The 18,577-nt window shown below is 45.3% G+C and overlaps 1 protein-coding gene across 1 annotated transcript in view; it reads right to left on the bottom strand.

The window, feature by feature from the left end:
- Positions 1 to 8,219: 8,219 nt before the first annotated feature.
- Positions 8,220 to 18,577, bottom strand: part of LOC119172570 (toll-like receptor 6) — a 29,156-nt gene continuing 18,798 nt past the window's right edge. The window contains exons 2-3 of the mRNA XM_037423728.2: positions 9,360 to 9,511; positions 8,220 to 8,426 (exon numbers count right to left, since the gene is read on the bottom strand). Coding sequence (XP_037279625.1) covers positions 8,275 to 8,426; positions 9,360 to 9,511 — 304 coding nt within the window. The 3' untranslated portion in view covers positions 8,220 to 8,274. The remainder of the gene's footprint in view (positions 8,427 to 9,359; positions 9,512 to 18,577) is intronic.

The raw sequence follows: 18,577 nt of genomic DNA, 5'->3' as shown, positions 1-18,577 counted from the left end.
CAACTTTCGGCGAGTATAATACTCCTCAGCTAACTCTGCTGCCTTGTTTAGCTGTACTTCATCAAGTTTGTCCTCCAGCCAAAGCTTGACATCCTCCTCAACGCAGCGGTAGAATTTCTCCAATACAATGCATTCTACCACTTTATCGCTATCGTCATAAAACCTTCGCCCTTGAGTCAATCAATAAAATTGGCTTTAAGACGAAACGGGAAGTCAACGCGTGACTCATTGCCCTTTTTTGCGTACCGGTACCTTTGCCGAAAAGCCTCGGGTGAAAACTTAGAACGTCTCAAGAGCACTTCCTTAACCTCGTCATAGCTCTTAAACGCTTCCCTCGACAAGCATGTTAGTACGTCGGACACTTCGCCGGGAAGAAGATCTAACAGGTTCTGCGCCGAAAGAGACCGCTTCAAAAAATTTAGCTCACAGACGTGTTCAAACTTGACGAGATACTTCGCCATGTTTTCGCCTACTAAGAACAGTGGCAGTAGGTCCCGAATACTATAACCGCTGACCTGAACTGCCGCAGAAGCTACGCTAGGCGCCCGCGAACACTGTAGCATTGCCAATTGTATTCGTTTCAACTCGAGGCACTCCTGTTTCTCGGTCTCCTCACGCTCACGACGTTCGCGCCGCTCAGCCTTTTCTTGTTCGCGAAATCCTATTTCTCGCCTTTCAGCCTCCTCGCAGCGTGCCTTGATATCCGCTCAGGCCTCATAGACTTCCTCAGCCGACACTCCTTCATCCTTCATGATCTCAAGGATCGCTTGCTGTCGTTTCGCATGGCCCAAAGTAAGATCAAGTTCCTCACAAATTTCGATGAGGTCCTTCAGTTTAAGGTTCTCCATCGTTCACACTAGCCTCTTGTTGTTTGCCCCTCTTAAGAATCTACTTGCCATAGCTACTATAAGTCTACTAGCAAGAAGCGCAAGTAGTTCTTAACACTGACGTGTTTACACCCTCCGCAATAACCTAGGTTTCGAAGCACTTCGACTTGGCTTGAATTGATCAAAGCTTGCTCTAATGCTTCACACAATCCTTCTCTAAAATACTATAACCTGTGCTAGAGTAGTCTGATGAACTGAAGGGAAAACATTAGCACACACCGCATCAATGTCGCTGACGGCTTCCGATCCCGCAGCTGCCATCCACTGTTACGAAGTCGCGACGCCAACACGGTCCCGAAGGCGCCACTGCTCCGAACTCCGTAGCCAAGGTCATCGGCCGTTTGGTAGCGTGTGTTACTCAGCTCGCGACTGCTTCTCCGCAGAGCTGACAGACGAGCGGACGAGACGACAGCGAGTTAAGGAAAGGTTTATGTACAGCATAGAAATAGAGGCCTTACAAATTCGGCCTTGGGGCCGACAGCTTAGGGTCTCGACGAGCCGAGATGTCTTCTCTCGCACACATCGGTCGGCTTCTCTTTGCCGCAATGATGAACTGCTGGCGACGCGCCGCTTGTCGCTTTTTACAGACACCGGGTGGATCTTTGCGTCACCAACGCCCAACCAGAAGCGCCGCTGGCCGATATGTCAGAATCCTCCAACGGGGACCCGCCGCTGCGCGTGGTTGCTCCCAAGGACGAGGGATGTTGCCACGCATTGCGTAAGACTCGCCAGACTGGAAGGCGCCGATTGCTTCATCCGGCTCTGGGGATGAGGAAGCTCGCTGTGCGTTGCGTAAGGCAGACCGGCACCACCACTTGATGACTTCATTGAGTTGATCACGTCTGGTGGGCTCGATCGCTGGCCTTGACACAGATTGCCTTTGCAGAGGCATTGACGTTCGGTGTGGACTCCCAGGCGTAACAACCTTGAGGTTTGGGAAGTCCTCAAGAAAGTTCTTCCTCACGTGTGCGGCGAACCAAGTGATAACATAAAAACCTGGGAAAGCCTAATTGGTAAGCTCTAATATCGCCTCTTGAGTCGGTGTAAATGTAGGAACACTCTGGGTCGGACAAGGCCAGTGCAACTGTGTTTTGCTCTGCTATACCCGCGGTGGCCGCCTTTACCGAAGCGGAGCAGTGAAGCACCCCCCTCTTGTATACAACCAACAACGCGAACATTCTACTGTTACCATACTGTATTGCGTTGACATACACTTCGGAGTCAATGTCATCCCTAACACTCTTCAGGATTTCTCGTGCAAGAGCTTTGGTCCTACTCTCGTTATGTTGTGGATGTACTTTTCGCGGGAAGGGCCCCACCATGTAGGTCGCCCTTGTTTCCTGACTCAGTGGTGTTCGCCGTTCTTCTGTAAGCCTAGGAGACATGCCGACCTCGTCAAGGATTCTCCTGCCTGCCGATGTCGACGATAGCTAAGCCATCTGGGCAGTGACCTGCGCCTCTATGCTCTTGTCGATGTTATTGCGCATACCAAGTTCATCTAGCTAGTCAGTGCACCTGCAGATCGGCAAGCCAAGCACCTTCTTGATGCTCTTACGCATGAGCGTATTTGCCTTCCTCTTTTTTGTTTTGGTACATACCAGAGCAGATGCCACATAGTTAATATGACTCATGAGAAACGCTTAGTACATTCTCAGGAGGTTGTCCTCACCTAAACCCTTCTTTCGGTTGGACACCCTTGTGATTAATGTCAGCATGTTTTCTGTTTTGACTGTGACGTGGGTAATTGTTCTGGCATTAGAGTCCTTCGCGTCTATGAGCAGGCCTAGTACCTTAAGTGAGTGAACTATAGGAATTTTCGCCCACTCGCGCATATTCTCATAGGTAGCTGGTGAGGGGTGTTAGACCCCTAACTTCTTGTCTATTCGGTCTGTAAAGTAACAGCTCTGTATTACTGGGAGACAGCTTGAGACCCGTGTCTGCAAGATAGGTTTCTGTCTCGTCCAAGGCCACCTGTAAACCTTGCTTCATCTCTGCTAGCGAACCCCCTGGCCACCAACTCGTAATGTCATCTGCGTATATTGCGTGAACTATGCCTCGAAGGCCACTCAGTCTGTCTGAAAGTTTCTTCATCACTATACTGAAGAGCAGTGGTGAAATGACTGATCCCTGGGGTGTATCCTGAGACCCAAATCTGTACTCCCTTGACTGAATCTTCTCCACCTGAATACAGGCAGTTCTGTTCATGAAAAATGATCAATCGAAGGCCTGGAATTAGACTCCAAGGCCTATTCTATCCGTATCCTGCAGTATGTAACAAACGCTACAATGTAACAAGATGTTGCATTATCATTTCTTTTTTTGCTCGGGTTTGCGAAGTGTGATCCGGAAAGGCGTCGCTTGCATAAATGTAAGCACGAGATGTTCGCCGCGCTTGTAGCGTCTGTGTATAGCCAGGAGCCAAGGGAGCAGCCAGCATTCCTTTGAAGACGTGGGGGAGGGGGTAGGGGGCTCAGCTTATGTATTAAAATGATGGTAACGCAACACATACTAGTAAAGAAAAAAAGAAGACAGGATAGAGCGCCTGTCTCTTTATTTTTTCCTTGCTAGTATTTGTTGTGCCACCATCGTTTTAACAAGCTATGCCCCAACTCGCCGAACGTCACACTCTGCTAAAGCTTACCTTATGCATGTCCGGGCCAGCGTTTGTGTGTGCGTTCATATCACATAGATGGGCAAAACTAAAATTTAAAGTCTTTGGACCTCCGAGAGAAATGAATATTTGGTCACGGTTGCCTTCTAAACTTTAGGGAATGTCGTTTGGGTGTTGTGTCTGAAGAAAAGTATTTTAAAAGTACCACTTTTTCTTTCAACACCAAAGGTGGTTTACATGCTAAGTGATCGTTCTTGTGTAAGGTGTTTGAAGCTAAGCATTATTAGTGCAATTTTTCTCGCACGTATGTTTCCGAAAGTTAAGCCAAAATGTGTTTTGTTTGTATTTTTCCATTGCCGTAGTGCACTTTCTACGAATATCTGAGTAGAAAAAACTTACTCAAAAAAAGGTATATTTTAAGGAACAACTACTTTTAGACCTCGCAAGCTGCAATAATTTACGAGGAAAATTCACAATTGTCGCAAAATCGTACTTTTTGTGCATACTGAGACGTTATTCGCACCATTTCGTGGTTCACTTGGAAATCACCTTTAGAATAAAATCTAAAGCAAATAAACAGTTCTTTTAAATTGGCAACTTTTATCTTAACTATTTTGTTTTAAAGAAAAAAATTATTTTTGAACTTTTCTAATGGCACCTATCTTACCAGTTGGTCATACGACAACTTCCGCCATAATTGGTCTGGGTAAAAAGGTTATTTTAAATTGAACCACCACATGGGGCATATCGCATCTCATAATGGATGATTTTGCAAAATATCTGTTTTTTTGTTAAATTCAACAGCTTGACAAATGTAAAAAGTTTTTTCTCAAAATATACCGTCTGTGAAAAAGTTTTCGCTACTTAGATATTCGTACAAAGTTCAGTGTTGTGAATAGAAAAATGCAAACATAACAGATTTCGCCTGAATTTTTGGAAGCGTGTGTGCCAGTAAAACTGCATTAATTTTACTGAGCTTCAGCTTACACAAGCGCCTTTACTTAACATGAAGATGAAATTTTGTATATAAAGAAGTAGCGGTACTTTTGAAATGAATGTTTCCACATGTCCGAAAAATTTTTCCCTCCGAAATATCACTGTTTTCAACGTAGTAAATCAGCACGATTTGTTTTCGAATAGATTTGAGATGTTCGTCAAAATGGCTGGGACGTTTGTCATAGGATGACCCTACAGCAAGCGCGCAACGGGCGCGCACAATCTTGAAGGCCATATTTTGTATATTTTAAGGTAGGTGGCAGCACGGTCTCATCTTAGGAAGGTGTTAGAAACTCGCCTTTTAGTTCATAGTACCGCATTGTTAGCGCAGCGTGATAAACACTGCAGTTCTTAGAACTAGCTATGTATGCCTTTACCACAATAAAGAAACACACCGCTAAATACTGACGCGTTGATATTGTCCCTCAGTTATGTGGAATATTTGCCTTTTAATCGACAATAGCATAAGTATGAACGCAGAAACCTGAACAATATTGGTTGGCGCTGTGGTTGTGGTAGTACTTGAGCCATTTTGGCTGACAAAGAGACACGCAGACCAAACGTTTTACGTTGAAATATCCCAAGAAGGAATATCGTCTTTGAAAGAAGAAGGTGTTCGTAAAATTATACACCCGTAGAGCCGCTGCCAGTGTTGCCAGATGCTTCCGGGGAAAAGATAGTTCTAATCGCAAAAGGATGCCAAACAAAGTAAAAACACAACAAATTTTGCCATTTTGGAAAACGTTTAAAAATATGGTAAGAAAACGTCCTGCACAAGCGAAACGGAGTTTAAAAAATCACTTGTTAACATTGTCTCTGGAATAGCCTCTATTGAATTGAAGGCGGACTATAATCAATGTTACTTCTCGATTGCCATAACGTCTAACTTAAACAATCAATCATAAGCATGTGCACACCCAGAGAGGTTAGGGCAATGACCACTCTCCTAATCAGCTAAAAGGGTGTAGGACACTAAATCTGACCTGTACATTGACTTAGTAGGACAGTGAGGGGTGGGGGGCAACGTAATGAATTTTCTTCCCCTTTGATGGTGCACCTTGAAAACACATATGCAGTCTACTACTCAAAATAATAAACAAACACGTTGTTAGTTAACGAGAATGCGAATGGGCGAATGTAGTGATCACAAAAATGATACATTTGCTGGAAAAATGAAAAAATAACATCGCAAAGCACTATAAGCTAGGCCGTAGATCCTTTTCATTTCCACACTAAGAGTTGTCTAGACCAAAGGCAATCTTTCTTCGCATGCTTCAGCCGGGAACATGCCCAAGCCTCGTAACCTATAACCATTACTACATTATTTCAGAACTTTGTCTGCGTTGCAACAATCGCAGTGATTTTAACCACATGCTCTGAAGGTGCCCTTCTTTACAAGGAAACAATTAAGAATTTCCCGAAAATTCCTTTCATTCACTTCTCGCGAGTGCGGTTGTTATACAACAACTCAAGGCTATCCACAAGGTCCACGGTGTGGCGGATAGGCTAGGCCTCCCCGTCCCTATAGCACGTAGGAGTGGCCCGCGATCCTATCCCTATAAAACGGGGCTGTAATCCTTCAGGACTCCAATAAAGTTTTTATCCATCCATCACTTGCTGCCATAAAAAAAACGCGACAAGCGACTAGAAAATTCTGCAAAACAGCTTGACCAAAAAACAAGCCGAAATCTACTTATAATCAGCAGAACCGGCGACACTGGTTACTGCTGTTACAACATGTATGCACACATTCATGGTCGTGAGATTTGACAGGCTTCGTTCACACGAAGGTTTCAAAACACATTTTGGGATCATTTTTCGACACCGACTCGCCGCTTTCATTCCACATGCGTCCAGTGGCACGACTGGCGGGTATTCGTTTTTCTTATTAGAATAAATAGTGCAAGAATAAATATAGTAAACCACGTGTGTTCAGCCTACTTCCATAACCAAAGACGCCACTTGGCTGTCTCGGTACATGTTTAGCCGTGTTAAACCTTGTGAGCCGTGTAAACTCATTAAAACCACGCTGACGAAATGTAATCAATGAATGAAGGAAGCACTCAGAAATTTCAGTTGTCGTCTTTTTTGTGCTAAATGAAAAGTCATGCCCTGAAGACATAGCATAATAAAAACTTTGAGTCACGAAGATAATAAAATAACTACTGCTAAGTGTGAAAGCACCATGAAATGTAGTTAGCAAATGTTTAAAAGCGACTTTTGATCCCCACTGCACTCTATCATCACACCATGGTGTTATATTGTGGTCACGCACTTGTGCAAAGTATTGTGACGTTTTCACGACCACTGCTCACTCTGGCACCGTCGGTGACACCAAATTGGTCACTTCGAATGTATGGTAACGCATAATTAGGTGGCCAGTTTGAAGGTTTTCGTGCCTGACATCAATACTAGCTGGACTCCCTCGTGAAGTGAAGAGAATTAGTACTACAGCCTTACGTCAAGCCTGTGTCGACAGCAATAGGTGCGTCATTGAGGAACTCACTTTAATTTCAAAATAAGACACCTTGCCACCATTTTCAGAGAGCTACATGTGCCAAAAGTGGTGTCTGTATAGAAGATACTTGCAAGGCAGAGCAAACTCACCTTCGAAAAATGGTGTCATAACCCCTGTATAATCGACACAAATGGCAATACCCAATATTTTATGTGTGTGAATAAAGCTATGGTAAGAGATAGCTTGTGCACGTACGGCTACAATTGTGGAGGCTGCTTTATATACCTCCAACTCTACTGTGAGAGTCAATGAAGAAGTGAATACTGTATCCAAGGAAGACGGAAACTCATGCGTTGTACAAGTTTCACGACAGTGTTTAGCTAAGAGTAATCTAGCGAACGCTCTTTACCTACACACCTTAGTGTTTTTTCTGCACACATCACTATGTTGCTGGTAGAGAAATTACATCTTGATGGAACATTCACTAGCGTACTATATAATGGCTTTGCAAACATCTCGTTCATTCTTTACAATATAAAAATTCGAGCATAATCCCTAAATGCGGCTTAATGTACTTGGTTTAAGCAGTTATTCTATACGTTACAGCATACCGAAAGTATCAGGCTGGTGCAAAAAAAGTATTCCGCAAATGATTGGATTTCTTCTTTCAAGATGGCGTGACAATGGTTACAACGCGAACTCAGAACGACGACAAAAACAAGGCGAGCGCTAATTGTTTGTTTGTTTGTTTGTATCCTCTAATCCATGGCTCGTACCCACTCTGTGGGATTGGCCAAGAGAACATATATTCTCATATGGACGATAACTGCATTATTGCTTACAACGAAAAAAAAAGGAGGGGGGTTGTATAGTGAAGACAGTATGTTAAAAAAAGAAAGAAACCAAAGATTTAGATAGTGAGAAAAAAGTATCAACAACAAAGTAGACACTGATAGCTACAACTTGATTTTGGGAGCCGACCAGACAGCTGGTTTTGCCAAACACGATCAATTTGGTATGTCATGGATTTATCCAGAATTGAAAATTACTTTTCGACCCTTTTTTTGAGTATCTGTTAACGTGGGCTTCATGTTGAAAATCGTTTAGAGTCTTGAATAAAATTACACACCGCATCATAATATTACAACCTAGCTTCTCAAATGGAATCGAGAGACGAGTGCTCGTCTTCTTCTTGTCCCCATGTTGTCGTTCTGATCTCGTGCTATAACAATCATCATGTCATAACAGCTAGCCCAAACCACCACGCTTCAAGATGTTACTTTATTTTTAACACTTCCAGGTATAGAGCTATAGAGATATATTTATGCGCCGTCAGCGCAAGTCAATTGTTCCACAGTGAGATCTTTGAGGGGTTGGTCCTTAAGAGCCTGCGGCGATTCGCAGTGTGCATTCAACCAGCTGGGTGGGTATTGCAAAGCGAATGCTAGCTTGCAATCACAGTGCAGCGGGTTTCCTGTAAAACGAACAGAAATAGAAACTAGGTTATAAAAAAAACTAAAAAAATATGAAACATATGATCCCTCAGAACGCATCTTAGTTGTTTTAGCCATAGGTTTTAACATACTGCAAGAAAGCACTTAGAAACTGAAACTCAGCGAAAACAATTCTTTCAGCTTCCAAATAAATATACTCTAAATTATGAAGACAATGAGATCCCTCGGTATCGAGGAAGTGCTAACCGCTCATTGATACAAAGGCGACTACACAAAATCACAAACTGGGCAAATTCTAATTATCTCAGCGTGTGTGCTACGTTTCAGGAATGAAACCGACGAGAACATGTAAAAACCATAGAACGTGTTACGCACAGCAATGTTAACACTGCTTCGGCAAAAATAGAAGAAAGAAAGCTGTGACATTTACAGTTGCCCTTGTATTCAAGGTTTCCGGTATTAGATAGAGTTAAGAAAAGGTGTTTTCTTAGAGTGGAAAATTAGATTTTTAATCGAATGGACAATAATAACTATTTCTTGCGAAAATTGTGCTTTTTGTTTTTCACCTAACCGAACAAATATATAAACGCTAATAGGCCAATGATTTGATTTTCCTTCACTAAACATACCTGTGGCATGGAAATATGCCTTAATGAAGCGCCAAGAAGTAAACATTACCAGACAGATATCTGTGGTGCATCTTAACGTTCATAATGCTGTAGAGACAAAGAAAGGCAAAAATAAAAATTAAACATTGTGTATTTCTTTTGGGTACAGGAATGATAATTAAAGCCGAGAAGACTTCAACGCAATCATTTATTAGGCTGTTCTGCGTCCAATTTAGAGCGATGTTTCTAACACAGCAAATTACCGACAACATGCTACACTACATTGCCGGTGCATTAGCTGCAACCCTAATTAGAAAATGTAACTCAGTTTCATTTCTTGCTTACCAATGAAACGAACTCTGTTGGCCTCGTTGAGAGTAAGAGGAGCAAACGTGTCTGGGTGGAATGTGGCGATGTGGTTGTGCTCGACGGTCACCGATCGTAATAGCGGCATGTCGGCACTGAAGTCTATTGGAAGGGATGTCAAGTTGTTTTTGCTGAAACAAACACAAATTCAATAAGGACATGTTCACACAACTAAATCTACTGCATATAAAATTCATGAAAAAAAGAACAACATTTTCAGCGCATTACGTTTATTTCGGGTACAAGGTAAGCAAGTTTGTCTGTTCGAACTATTACGTATTTGTGTAGTCAAAAACACAAGGACGAAGACACAAGTTTAACTGTATTCTTTAACGCTATTGTCGGAACCTGTATACGCACGGTGAAAAACGACAACAGGACGTCTTGAATTCCAACTCTCAACAGACTGTATGCCTTCGTCTCTTCGCTCTCCTCGCCCTGCACTTCCCGATTGGTGAACGCGTTGAATTGGCAAGAGTAAAACCGCTCAAGAGAGCTGAAGTGCCGTGTGTTTTTTGGTTGGCAGCCACCGCAGCTTTTTATCTTAGTGTGTTGCGTAACGGGGTTAGAGGTCTAAGCGAGTGGGCTCTCTTAAACGCCGACCTACGTGCGGCAGCCAAGTAGGCACCTTGTTAGCTCGTGCTGGAATTGAAATTGGGGCTCCTGGCAAGGATTACCTTGGCGAAGACACCATTGCATCTTGGCTAACTATGTGGGCTGGTTTGATGCGGTTCAGCAACACCACATCCTCACGACAGCCTCTACTCCTGGCAAAATGTTTTGTTCCCGCAGTGGATGACTTTAAACGCTCATTCAAAGGGTCACTGAAGAAGTCGCTGAACTGCATCATATTGTGCCAACACGGGTGGCCACAATTTGAGTTGCGGGTAAAAGTGCACCACATGCGACCCTGGAGGGTGTGGACACACCGCGCGAAATTCGGTCATGAGACTGCGTAGTTTCCGCAAGTCATGGATGCCTCGCCTGAGCCTCGCGTAAAGAACTCTTCTGGTAGCCTGAGTGTCATGCGGTAGATGAACTAATCTGCGCTGGAGCCAATATTCTCTTTTGAGGTGGACCTTATGCTGAAGACGACGAGATGGAGGGCATCCACACTACTGTGTTCTTCGGTTGCCTTGAGCGCGGCATTCGGCTGACGTTTAAAACACTCCACAGAGCCATCGCTTATTGGGTGGTACAGCGTTGAACCTGCGTGCGAGGTTTCCATGAGCTGAGTTATAGCAGTTATAAATGTGGAGACAAGCTGTCGGCCGCGGTAAGTAGTTATTGTTGAGAGCACCCCGCATTGGGCTACCTGGTGGTACAAGAAAGAACTCGCAACCCTTTTGGCACCAGTGTCCGTGATAGAAATGGCTTTCGCCCAGCAGGGGATCTATTCATGCACGTCAGCAGGTAAGTCCGTTCACGCCAGGATGACAGTAGGCCGACAATGTTCGGTTAAACATAATCAGAGAGAACCCGGCTATGGAGTGTTCGCAGTGCTGTCGGTGTGTGGTGTTGCATTTTGGAGTGGTAGCAAGCAACGCATTCACGTACCCGGCATCACACGTTCCGATTTACGAATTGAGATACAAATCTCGCAGTCACCAGTATTTTAGGGGATATAATCCCTGAATAAGATATGACAACCTGCGCAGGGACGTGAACACAAGGCGACGGAGGCTCGCTGACACTAAAGGGCGAGTTCTGCTGGCGCTTGTGTCACGGAAAATTTTTTCCGAGATCTGGGGGTGGGGGAATAACTGTAGATTCAAGGCAGTTGTCCCGGGTCACGGTCAACAGGTTAAGTTTTAGCATGTCGTCTTCGTGTTGAGCTGCTGCCTAAGCAGAAAAATCAACTTCTGTTGTGGGTACGATGGAGTTGATAGCGTTCCGGAAGAGCCAGTCATGAGCTCTGCTATAATGGCATTTGGCACTGTTCCCGTGCTGTGCGTGCTTCACCCTCGGAATTAGCGAGCGCATTGCATAAGTAAGCGGCTTGGGATTGGTGAGGATGAAACATTCAACACATTCAAGGAAATGAAAAAAAAAGTGTTGATTGGCAGCATACACGAATTCCGAAGTGCTCGGTGAAGGCTAGCGTTCCCGAGAAAGCGAAATGGTGCGCAAGACTCCACCAACATATCTTTAACAGCTCTGTCGGAGCCATTCCTCATCATACACTGTGGGACGCTGGTCTTAGAGTATTCGAGGAAGCAGCATTTTCCAAGGCATCGTAGGCCTTGCGGGAGGCTTTATTTCACTCTTAAGACCAGGAGAGTTTGTTTGAGCAGTATCGTGAGCTGGAAAACAGGTGGTGGAAAAGTTCGAAGATTTGGGCGTAGCGGAGGATGAAACGATGGTGGAAGTATATTAAATACAGAAGATCTAAAATCTGGCACATTGCGGCAGGCTAAAGAAATCCTTACACAGATTTGCCATGGTGGGGCTGAGGTTTAACTCCTGAGGTGTAGATGATCCATCCTAAGGATGACCTCAATGGCCCACCGTGCTTGCATTAGGCAAAGTTCTAGACCACCATGTGCTCCACTATGCGCTGGAAGGCGATGCATAGATGATTAGCTAGATCTTTCAGGGTGCTGCTTGCGACTATCAAGTCAGCAAGATAGGCATGGCAGGCGCTGAAGCCGCGTACGTCAGTGTCCATGAACCACTACAATGTGTTTCCCACGCTTCAGAGGCAGAGCAGTATTCGAAAAACTTAGAAAAGTCTGAAGGGAATTGAGATAGTAGTCTTTGGGGTATCTTCCGGGGCAACGATAATCTGATGGTGCGCCCGCACCAAGTCAATTCTCGAAAACATAGTGACGCCATGAAGTCTTGTCGTAATGTTGTGTATGTGTGGTATTAAGTACCTGCCTAGTGCCGTAACTTGGTTCAGCGCCTGGTAGTCCCTGCGTGATCGCCAGTTTGGTGGTGTAGGCTTTGGAACCATATGGAGTGGAGATGCCCCGACATGTGGTCAAATTCTCGTCGGGTGACTTTCAACTTCTCAGCAAATAAATCGCGAGGCCACTCATACACAGGCATGCCACTGGTGGAGATGTAGTGCCACACATTGCGCTTCACCGTATAGCTGGCTGGCGGCTGCCTCGTCAACTCAGAAAACTCGAGGAGAATGCGAGTAAAACGTTTTAAGCCGGACGGCCCGAGCAACGCGGGACAAAGAAGAAGGTGTTTTGATGGTGCACATCGCCGAAAAAGCGAAAATGTTGAAGAAAGGCTGCATCTAGTAGAGCAAACTTCAAACATGTCACTACGAAAATCCCTCTGAATGTTTGCTCTGTTCAACCTAATTCAATGGTAGCGAGTAATGATCGTATGTGGCATCATCGTGCTGTTGCTTGAAAGATGTAGCAAAAGCTCAAAAACGTCGAGCAGCTGAATGAGGACGCACTGAAGACACGGCAATCCGTTGACCCCAGCGGTGGCACAATCAGTTCAACGCCGTTCTGCACGACGACTCACATGGATTTTCACGAACGGTGAGAAAAAAATCGCAGCATATATCCACGAGTGATTATTGATGAGAGGGGCAAAAACTTGCAGGGTTGTATCAATAAACCGCCTGTCTGTCTGTCTATGTGTCTGTCTGTCTGTCTATATGCCCATCCATCCATCTGTTTGTCAGTCCGTCCTTCCGTTTTTCTGTCCGTCCGCACCTACTGAGTGAGTCATAGAACTAGGCTGTCGCGCAAAAGAGATGTACAGACCCATGGTTTTAGAGTTTCGCCACAAAAAACTCTGATGGACGAATTTTACAGCGAAAGCTGTTATGGAATCACAACTCGGGTCTCGCGCAGCGATGTAGTTGTTCACCCCCGCCACTGCCATCGCCACCGCAGGTGTTCGTAACTACTGTCACACCAAAAAACAATACTAGTACTAATGACACAGTGGGGCTCGAACCCGGGTCCGGTGGGTGCTACCCAAGTTTATACTACTGAACCATGCCATGCCGATGCTTGGGAAACGTTGGCAAACTTGACCTAAACAGGCTTAATGTCGGGAAAGCAATCGCGTTATTACGACTTATAAAGCGTCTTAAAGCAGCGAAAGAACAACCAGTCGTCGCAGAACGCGAATAGTGTTACGAGTGGGTCGTCCAATGCTCCAACCTATTGCAAAAGCTTGTTCTTCTACTGTTAACTGTGGCGCTTACCCACTTCAGGCTAATTCCTCAACGCCATCAGCCACCGCATGAACAAGTAGCACAAAATTCCTTGCAAGTATTTAGCGGATACCACGCTTCTCAGAAGAATGAAGAAAAATAGCACAGTGATTGCCTGCCTACTACCTAAAAAACGTTTATTATTAATGTCGTAGTGGGTATCAAGCGAGTCTTGCAGCAGTTACACAAAGAGTGTTTAAAAGAGGCTCTGAAAGGCCGCTCTTTTAGCTTTCAGTGTAACTGCGCTGCACCATCCGCGCAGGCCTGGCAATTTTTTTGTGATATCCGTGACAGTGATCATCATAAGTGCCGACGCGGTCGTTTCTCGCATGAGTGTGAAGAAGATGCATTTTCTTGCAGTGCTGGCATGTTTCTTGTGCTACCAAGAGGCTCTCTGCAGCGCAGTAGAACGCTTATGCTCTTCGGATGTGTTGAGGACTCTCAGAGGACCCTCAGGTTCATACCACTTCGGTAATACGAATCTTCTACTTAAATTAAAAGGTGAACAAGTTAAACACCTTCTTTGCCCAGCAGAGAGAAGAGGTCGTTCGCTTGTAAGCAGAACGTATGTACCGGAGTTACACGAATCAAGAAGCTCTAAAAAGGCAACCAAGAAAGTTAAAAAATGTCGCCCATCCACAAAATTTGCAAACCAGCCAAGAGACATTCTCATTGTCATCGGCAAACCGTATATGATTACTACCAACATTGACGTCCGAGATGGTCTAGTTAACGGGACGGCGGGCATTCTCAAGGTCTGTGAAAAATTGGTAAATGACGGCGACTTCACGAAACATCTCTAGTTGCAGTTTGATGACGCTGCGAAAACGAGAAAGCTCGCTCGTCTCTGATCTAAACAACTGGTAAGCGAGGCTGGACTGAGTGGTAAAGTCATCGACAATTTCTGGATCGTTATTGGAGCTCGAGTTACCATCCTATCCTTGAACAGCAAGTCTAGCATTGCCTCCAAGCGAAAGCAGTTCCTCTTGGTTGAAGCCAGTGCCACATCTATCTATCCATCCACCAACATCTGGGCACGTCTAACCTTTCACGACTGGTCGGTCACGACATCAATAACCTGCTGTGCCTTTCGCTTGTGTCATTAAACTCTCTTCCGCTGTGACGTGGGGCACCTTCCTTTTTACCAGGGCGCATCATGTGTATGCATTCTCAACAACGCATTTATGCTGTGGATTTCCCAAGTACATTATATCAGAAGGGTTGATAGATGAGCTAGTTCATATAGATTCATTATGACAGCTTGGCAGCGACAACAAACGGGACAAAGTAAAAAGGTACGCAAACAATATAACACTGAAATTTCGGTTTAATCATAGAACGAACAATCAACAAAACACGAGATAAAAGAAGCTTATGAAAGGAATGGTCAAAAGGCCAACAGAAATATCCTGATTCAAGAAGTGTAATCTCACAATTTTACATTGATACGGAGAGTGAAGTGACACCATTATGAGTGTTATTTACAAAAAAAACATAAAAACGCAGGTTGATCCTTCCATCATAAGAATCAGTGTAACACGAAAGTTAAATGTGTTCTTACAGAAGTACTTTACTGTTTACAGTACAATGATATAAGACAGCGTATAGAATGCATGTCGGGGTTCGCAGGTAAAACACCGTTTAATGTAAATGTACCCAGTTGAGGCTTATTGGTACGCCTCCTTTCCGATCAATGATGTCCATGATTAAATGGTGATTATTATTTGATCACGCTTTTGTTGTCAAGGCTGCCTGTGGTAGCTGCAGTGGTTAAAGTTTAGAGCGGAACCAAAGTAAGTGGCGTGAGAACCAGAAGAGCTTGACTGACTGTACGCCAAACTTGGGCTATGGTTGCTTATTCGCGGCATGTTAGAAATAGTGAATTCCACCGCCTGATTAAAGGGAAATTTAGCTCGCGTTTTGTGTTCTATGTTAGCCGCGCACATTTCTTTCGCGGGGCGAGCGTATGCGAGGAAAGCGCACGAAGCAGGCGCGTTGATTGATTGATTGATGTGTGGGGTTTAACGTCCCAAAACCACTATATGATTATGAGAGACGCCGTAGTGGAGGGCTCCGGAAATTTTGTCCACCTGGGGTTCTTTAACGTGCACCCAAATCTGAGCACACGGGCCTACAACATTTCCGCCTCCATCGGAAATGCAGCCACCGCAGCTGGGATTTGGACCCGCGACCTGCGGGTCAGCAGCCGAGTACCTTAGCCACTAGACCACCACGGTGGGGCAAGCAGGCGCGTTGCTCTATGCGTTGCACAGCTATTTTTCGTATTGATTAATGCCATGAGCCGTGCTGGCGCTTTGGGTACGGTTGCCACTGGGTGGTGTGTTAAGGCGGTAAGAAAGTTACTCTATTGGAAACACACGTAATAGAATGGACGCGTAAATATTGTGCATTGAAGGAAATAATCATAGACGTCACAGTCATGATGCATTGCTACACTTCACCAAGAGCACTTTAAAAGGGCAGTGGTAGATATAAAAAAACGTGTGTTAAAGCCTACAAGGTATGAAACCATGGCGCAAGGAATAGCGTACCCGGTAACTCTCGTCGTCTACCGAAAATTCATTGGTTTGGCTCCCGTTGACGAAACTTTTCCTTGTCTTCAAATTGGGTGTAACGTTATTTCCGCTAATAAAGTACGTCGATGAAGCCATGGTGAACTTCGGCATAGTACTATTTATTTTTAAAGAAGCATCACCAATCTCCCCAGTATTCATACCTGATTTCAAGGCAACAAAATAAACGAGAACACAAGAGAGGACACGGTACAGAGCTCAAACCTTTGTGCCTTTCTTTGCAGCAGGTTTATGGAAGCGCTTCTGATTTACGTCGCGTCTACTCTCTTAGCTCAGATGATTGAGTTTTACATCAAAGCATCCGGAAGTCGAATGGGTTCGCGAGTAACACGACCCTTGTGTGCTGCCTTCTTGATTAATTTCGGTAAGGTCTCGAAAACTGCATTGATCAACCTTGTCTTCCTTGCTTTCAGATATGTCAATGATTACCTTGTGGTAGTTCAATTTGCTTTTATGAAATAGAACCGAGCTAAAATAATCGAAATCTTTGAGAAAAGTGGGCATGGATGGCGTTTCACGCATGAGGTTACACGAGATATTAAATTCCACTTTTTTGGTGTTGAGCGATTGTTTCACTTGAGTCCCTCGGCCAGGTATGTTGGGCCGAGGACAGCAAACCAGCGAAGTCACTCGATGCACAAACACACGCATATATATATATATATATATATATATATATATATATATATATATTTGTGTGTGTGTGTGTGTGTAGTCAGAAACCGCAAAAGTACTTGTTAACTAAAACCAGGCTGTCAACGCAGTCTTACGCTAAATACACCTATGAGTTTCATCTCTCTCGTCGTGTTTGGCTTTTGTCTGGTTGGCCGCCGATATCGAAACGATGCACCTCTGGCTCGCTGACGTCATGAGCGTTAGTCAGGAATCATCATGATGCGGCTGTCCTACGCCCCCGCAGCAACTCGGTAGCTGTAGCTCAGTACCCACCCCACTCGTCCCAGCAGCACGCCGCGCTCGTGCCTGCCACTCAGAGTGGCATCCAGAACAACGGTTTACTGCAGACAGGAACTCGCAGCCACCGTGGGTAGGAGCGGGAACCATAGCACCTAGCCTGAACTCTGGTCCAGTCACGCAGCCGTAGTCCAGGCCTCGCCAATCGTTTTTCCAGCTGTCTCGGACGGCAGCTGGAACAGCAGCGCACCGCCTGGTCCCTGGGCCAGTCACTCAGCCGGATTCCACGGATGGAACAGCACCCCGAGGACGTCCACGAGTTCTCCGGATCACGCGCTCAGCCGAGAACTGCCCTCATTCTTTCATGAAGCTTTAGCTTGAGCTCAAGAATTTTGTGAGCAATTTTGTCAGCTTCTTTCCTCGCATCTCTCTGCAGCGCGGTCATTCTTAGTCTTCCCTGTTCGCTCTCAGTCCACTTTTTCAACCCTATGCCTAACAGACCTAGCTGCAAGCCAATATTGGCGAACTTATCGGTATCTATAATCAGGCCGACTATGGTGAGGATGATGCACTCGAGGGACAATATTGTCGTTCAATTCACTGGTATCCTGGCAGACTCGCCAGCTGGGCAACCAACGGACGAGACCTGTAGTCTGGCTGGACAGCTGGTCCGGGGCTAAGGCAAGGTGCCGTGCTCCTACCGCCGTTCAGAGCCGCTAAGACTTCCGGTGGGCTTTGGGCTGCTGTTCCAGCCACCGTTCTAAGTGGCTGGCAATACTTCGGTGTGCTGCCGCGGGACCAGCTGGGTGGCTACTGAACTACCAAGCTACGGCTATCGGGGGGCTGCGGGTCTTGTAAGCCATATCATAACGTGGCCCGACTCCTCACGCTGAGGACATCAGTGAGGCAGAGGCACGCAATTCCAAGTGAACGGCCGGCAACAAGCCACGAGCTGCCAAACGTTGCGAGAGACTGTTAACTCAGACACCTATTTAGCGGAGGACTGCAAGCAATAGCTCCTATCCATAGAAAACTATAAGATTCGCATTTGCGTTTCGTGACTATATATCAAAAGTCTCAAAGGGGATGACGTGGAAGAATGGCTACACACCTACGACCTCGTCAGCGAGTTGAACAGGTGGGATACTCTACACAAGTTGCGTACGCTCTCTTTCTACCTAACTTATGTTGCCAAAACCTGGTTTTGGAACCACCTCCAAGATCTTCCCGACTGAGACACATTCGCACGGCAGCTCCGTCAGATTTGCGGTTCCCCCAGTGTCCGCGCCGAAGCAGCAACAAAGAAGCTTGCTGAACGCATCCAGCTAGCGGGTGAATCATACACCTCGTACATTGAGGATGTTATTGCCTTGTGCAAGCCTGTAAATTCAGCTATGCCTCAAAGCGAACAAATACGCCATATTATCAAAGGCATAAATGCCATCGCTTTCAACGCCCTTGCGTCGCAAAACCCTACCACGACTCAAGATGTCGTCACC

Source organism: Rhipicephalus microplus, chromosome 4, assembly GCF_043290135.1.
Source record: "Rhipicephalus microplus isolate Deutch F79 chromosome 4, USDA_Rmic, whole genome shotgun sequence".
Taxonomy (NCBI): domain Eukaryota; kingdom Metazoa; phylum Arthropoda; class Arachnida; order Ixodida; family Ixodidae; genus Rhipicephalus; species Rhipicephalus microplus.
Note: the sequence above shows the minus strand (reverse complement) of the source record. Positions and strands in the feature narration are given on the sequence as shown.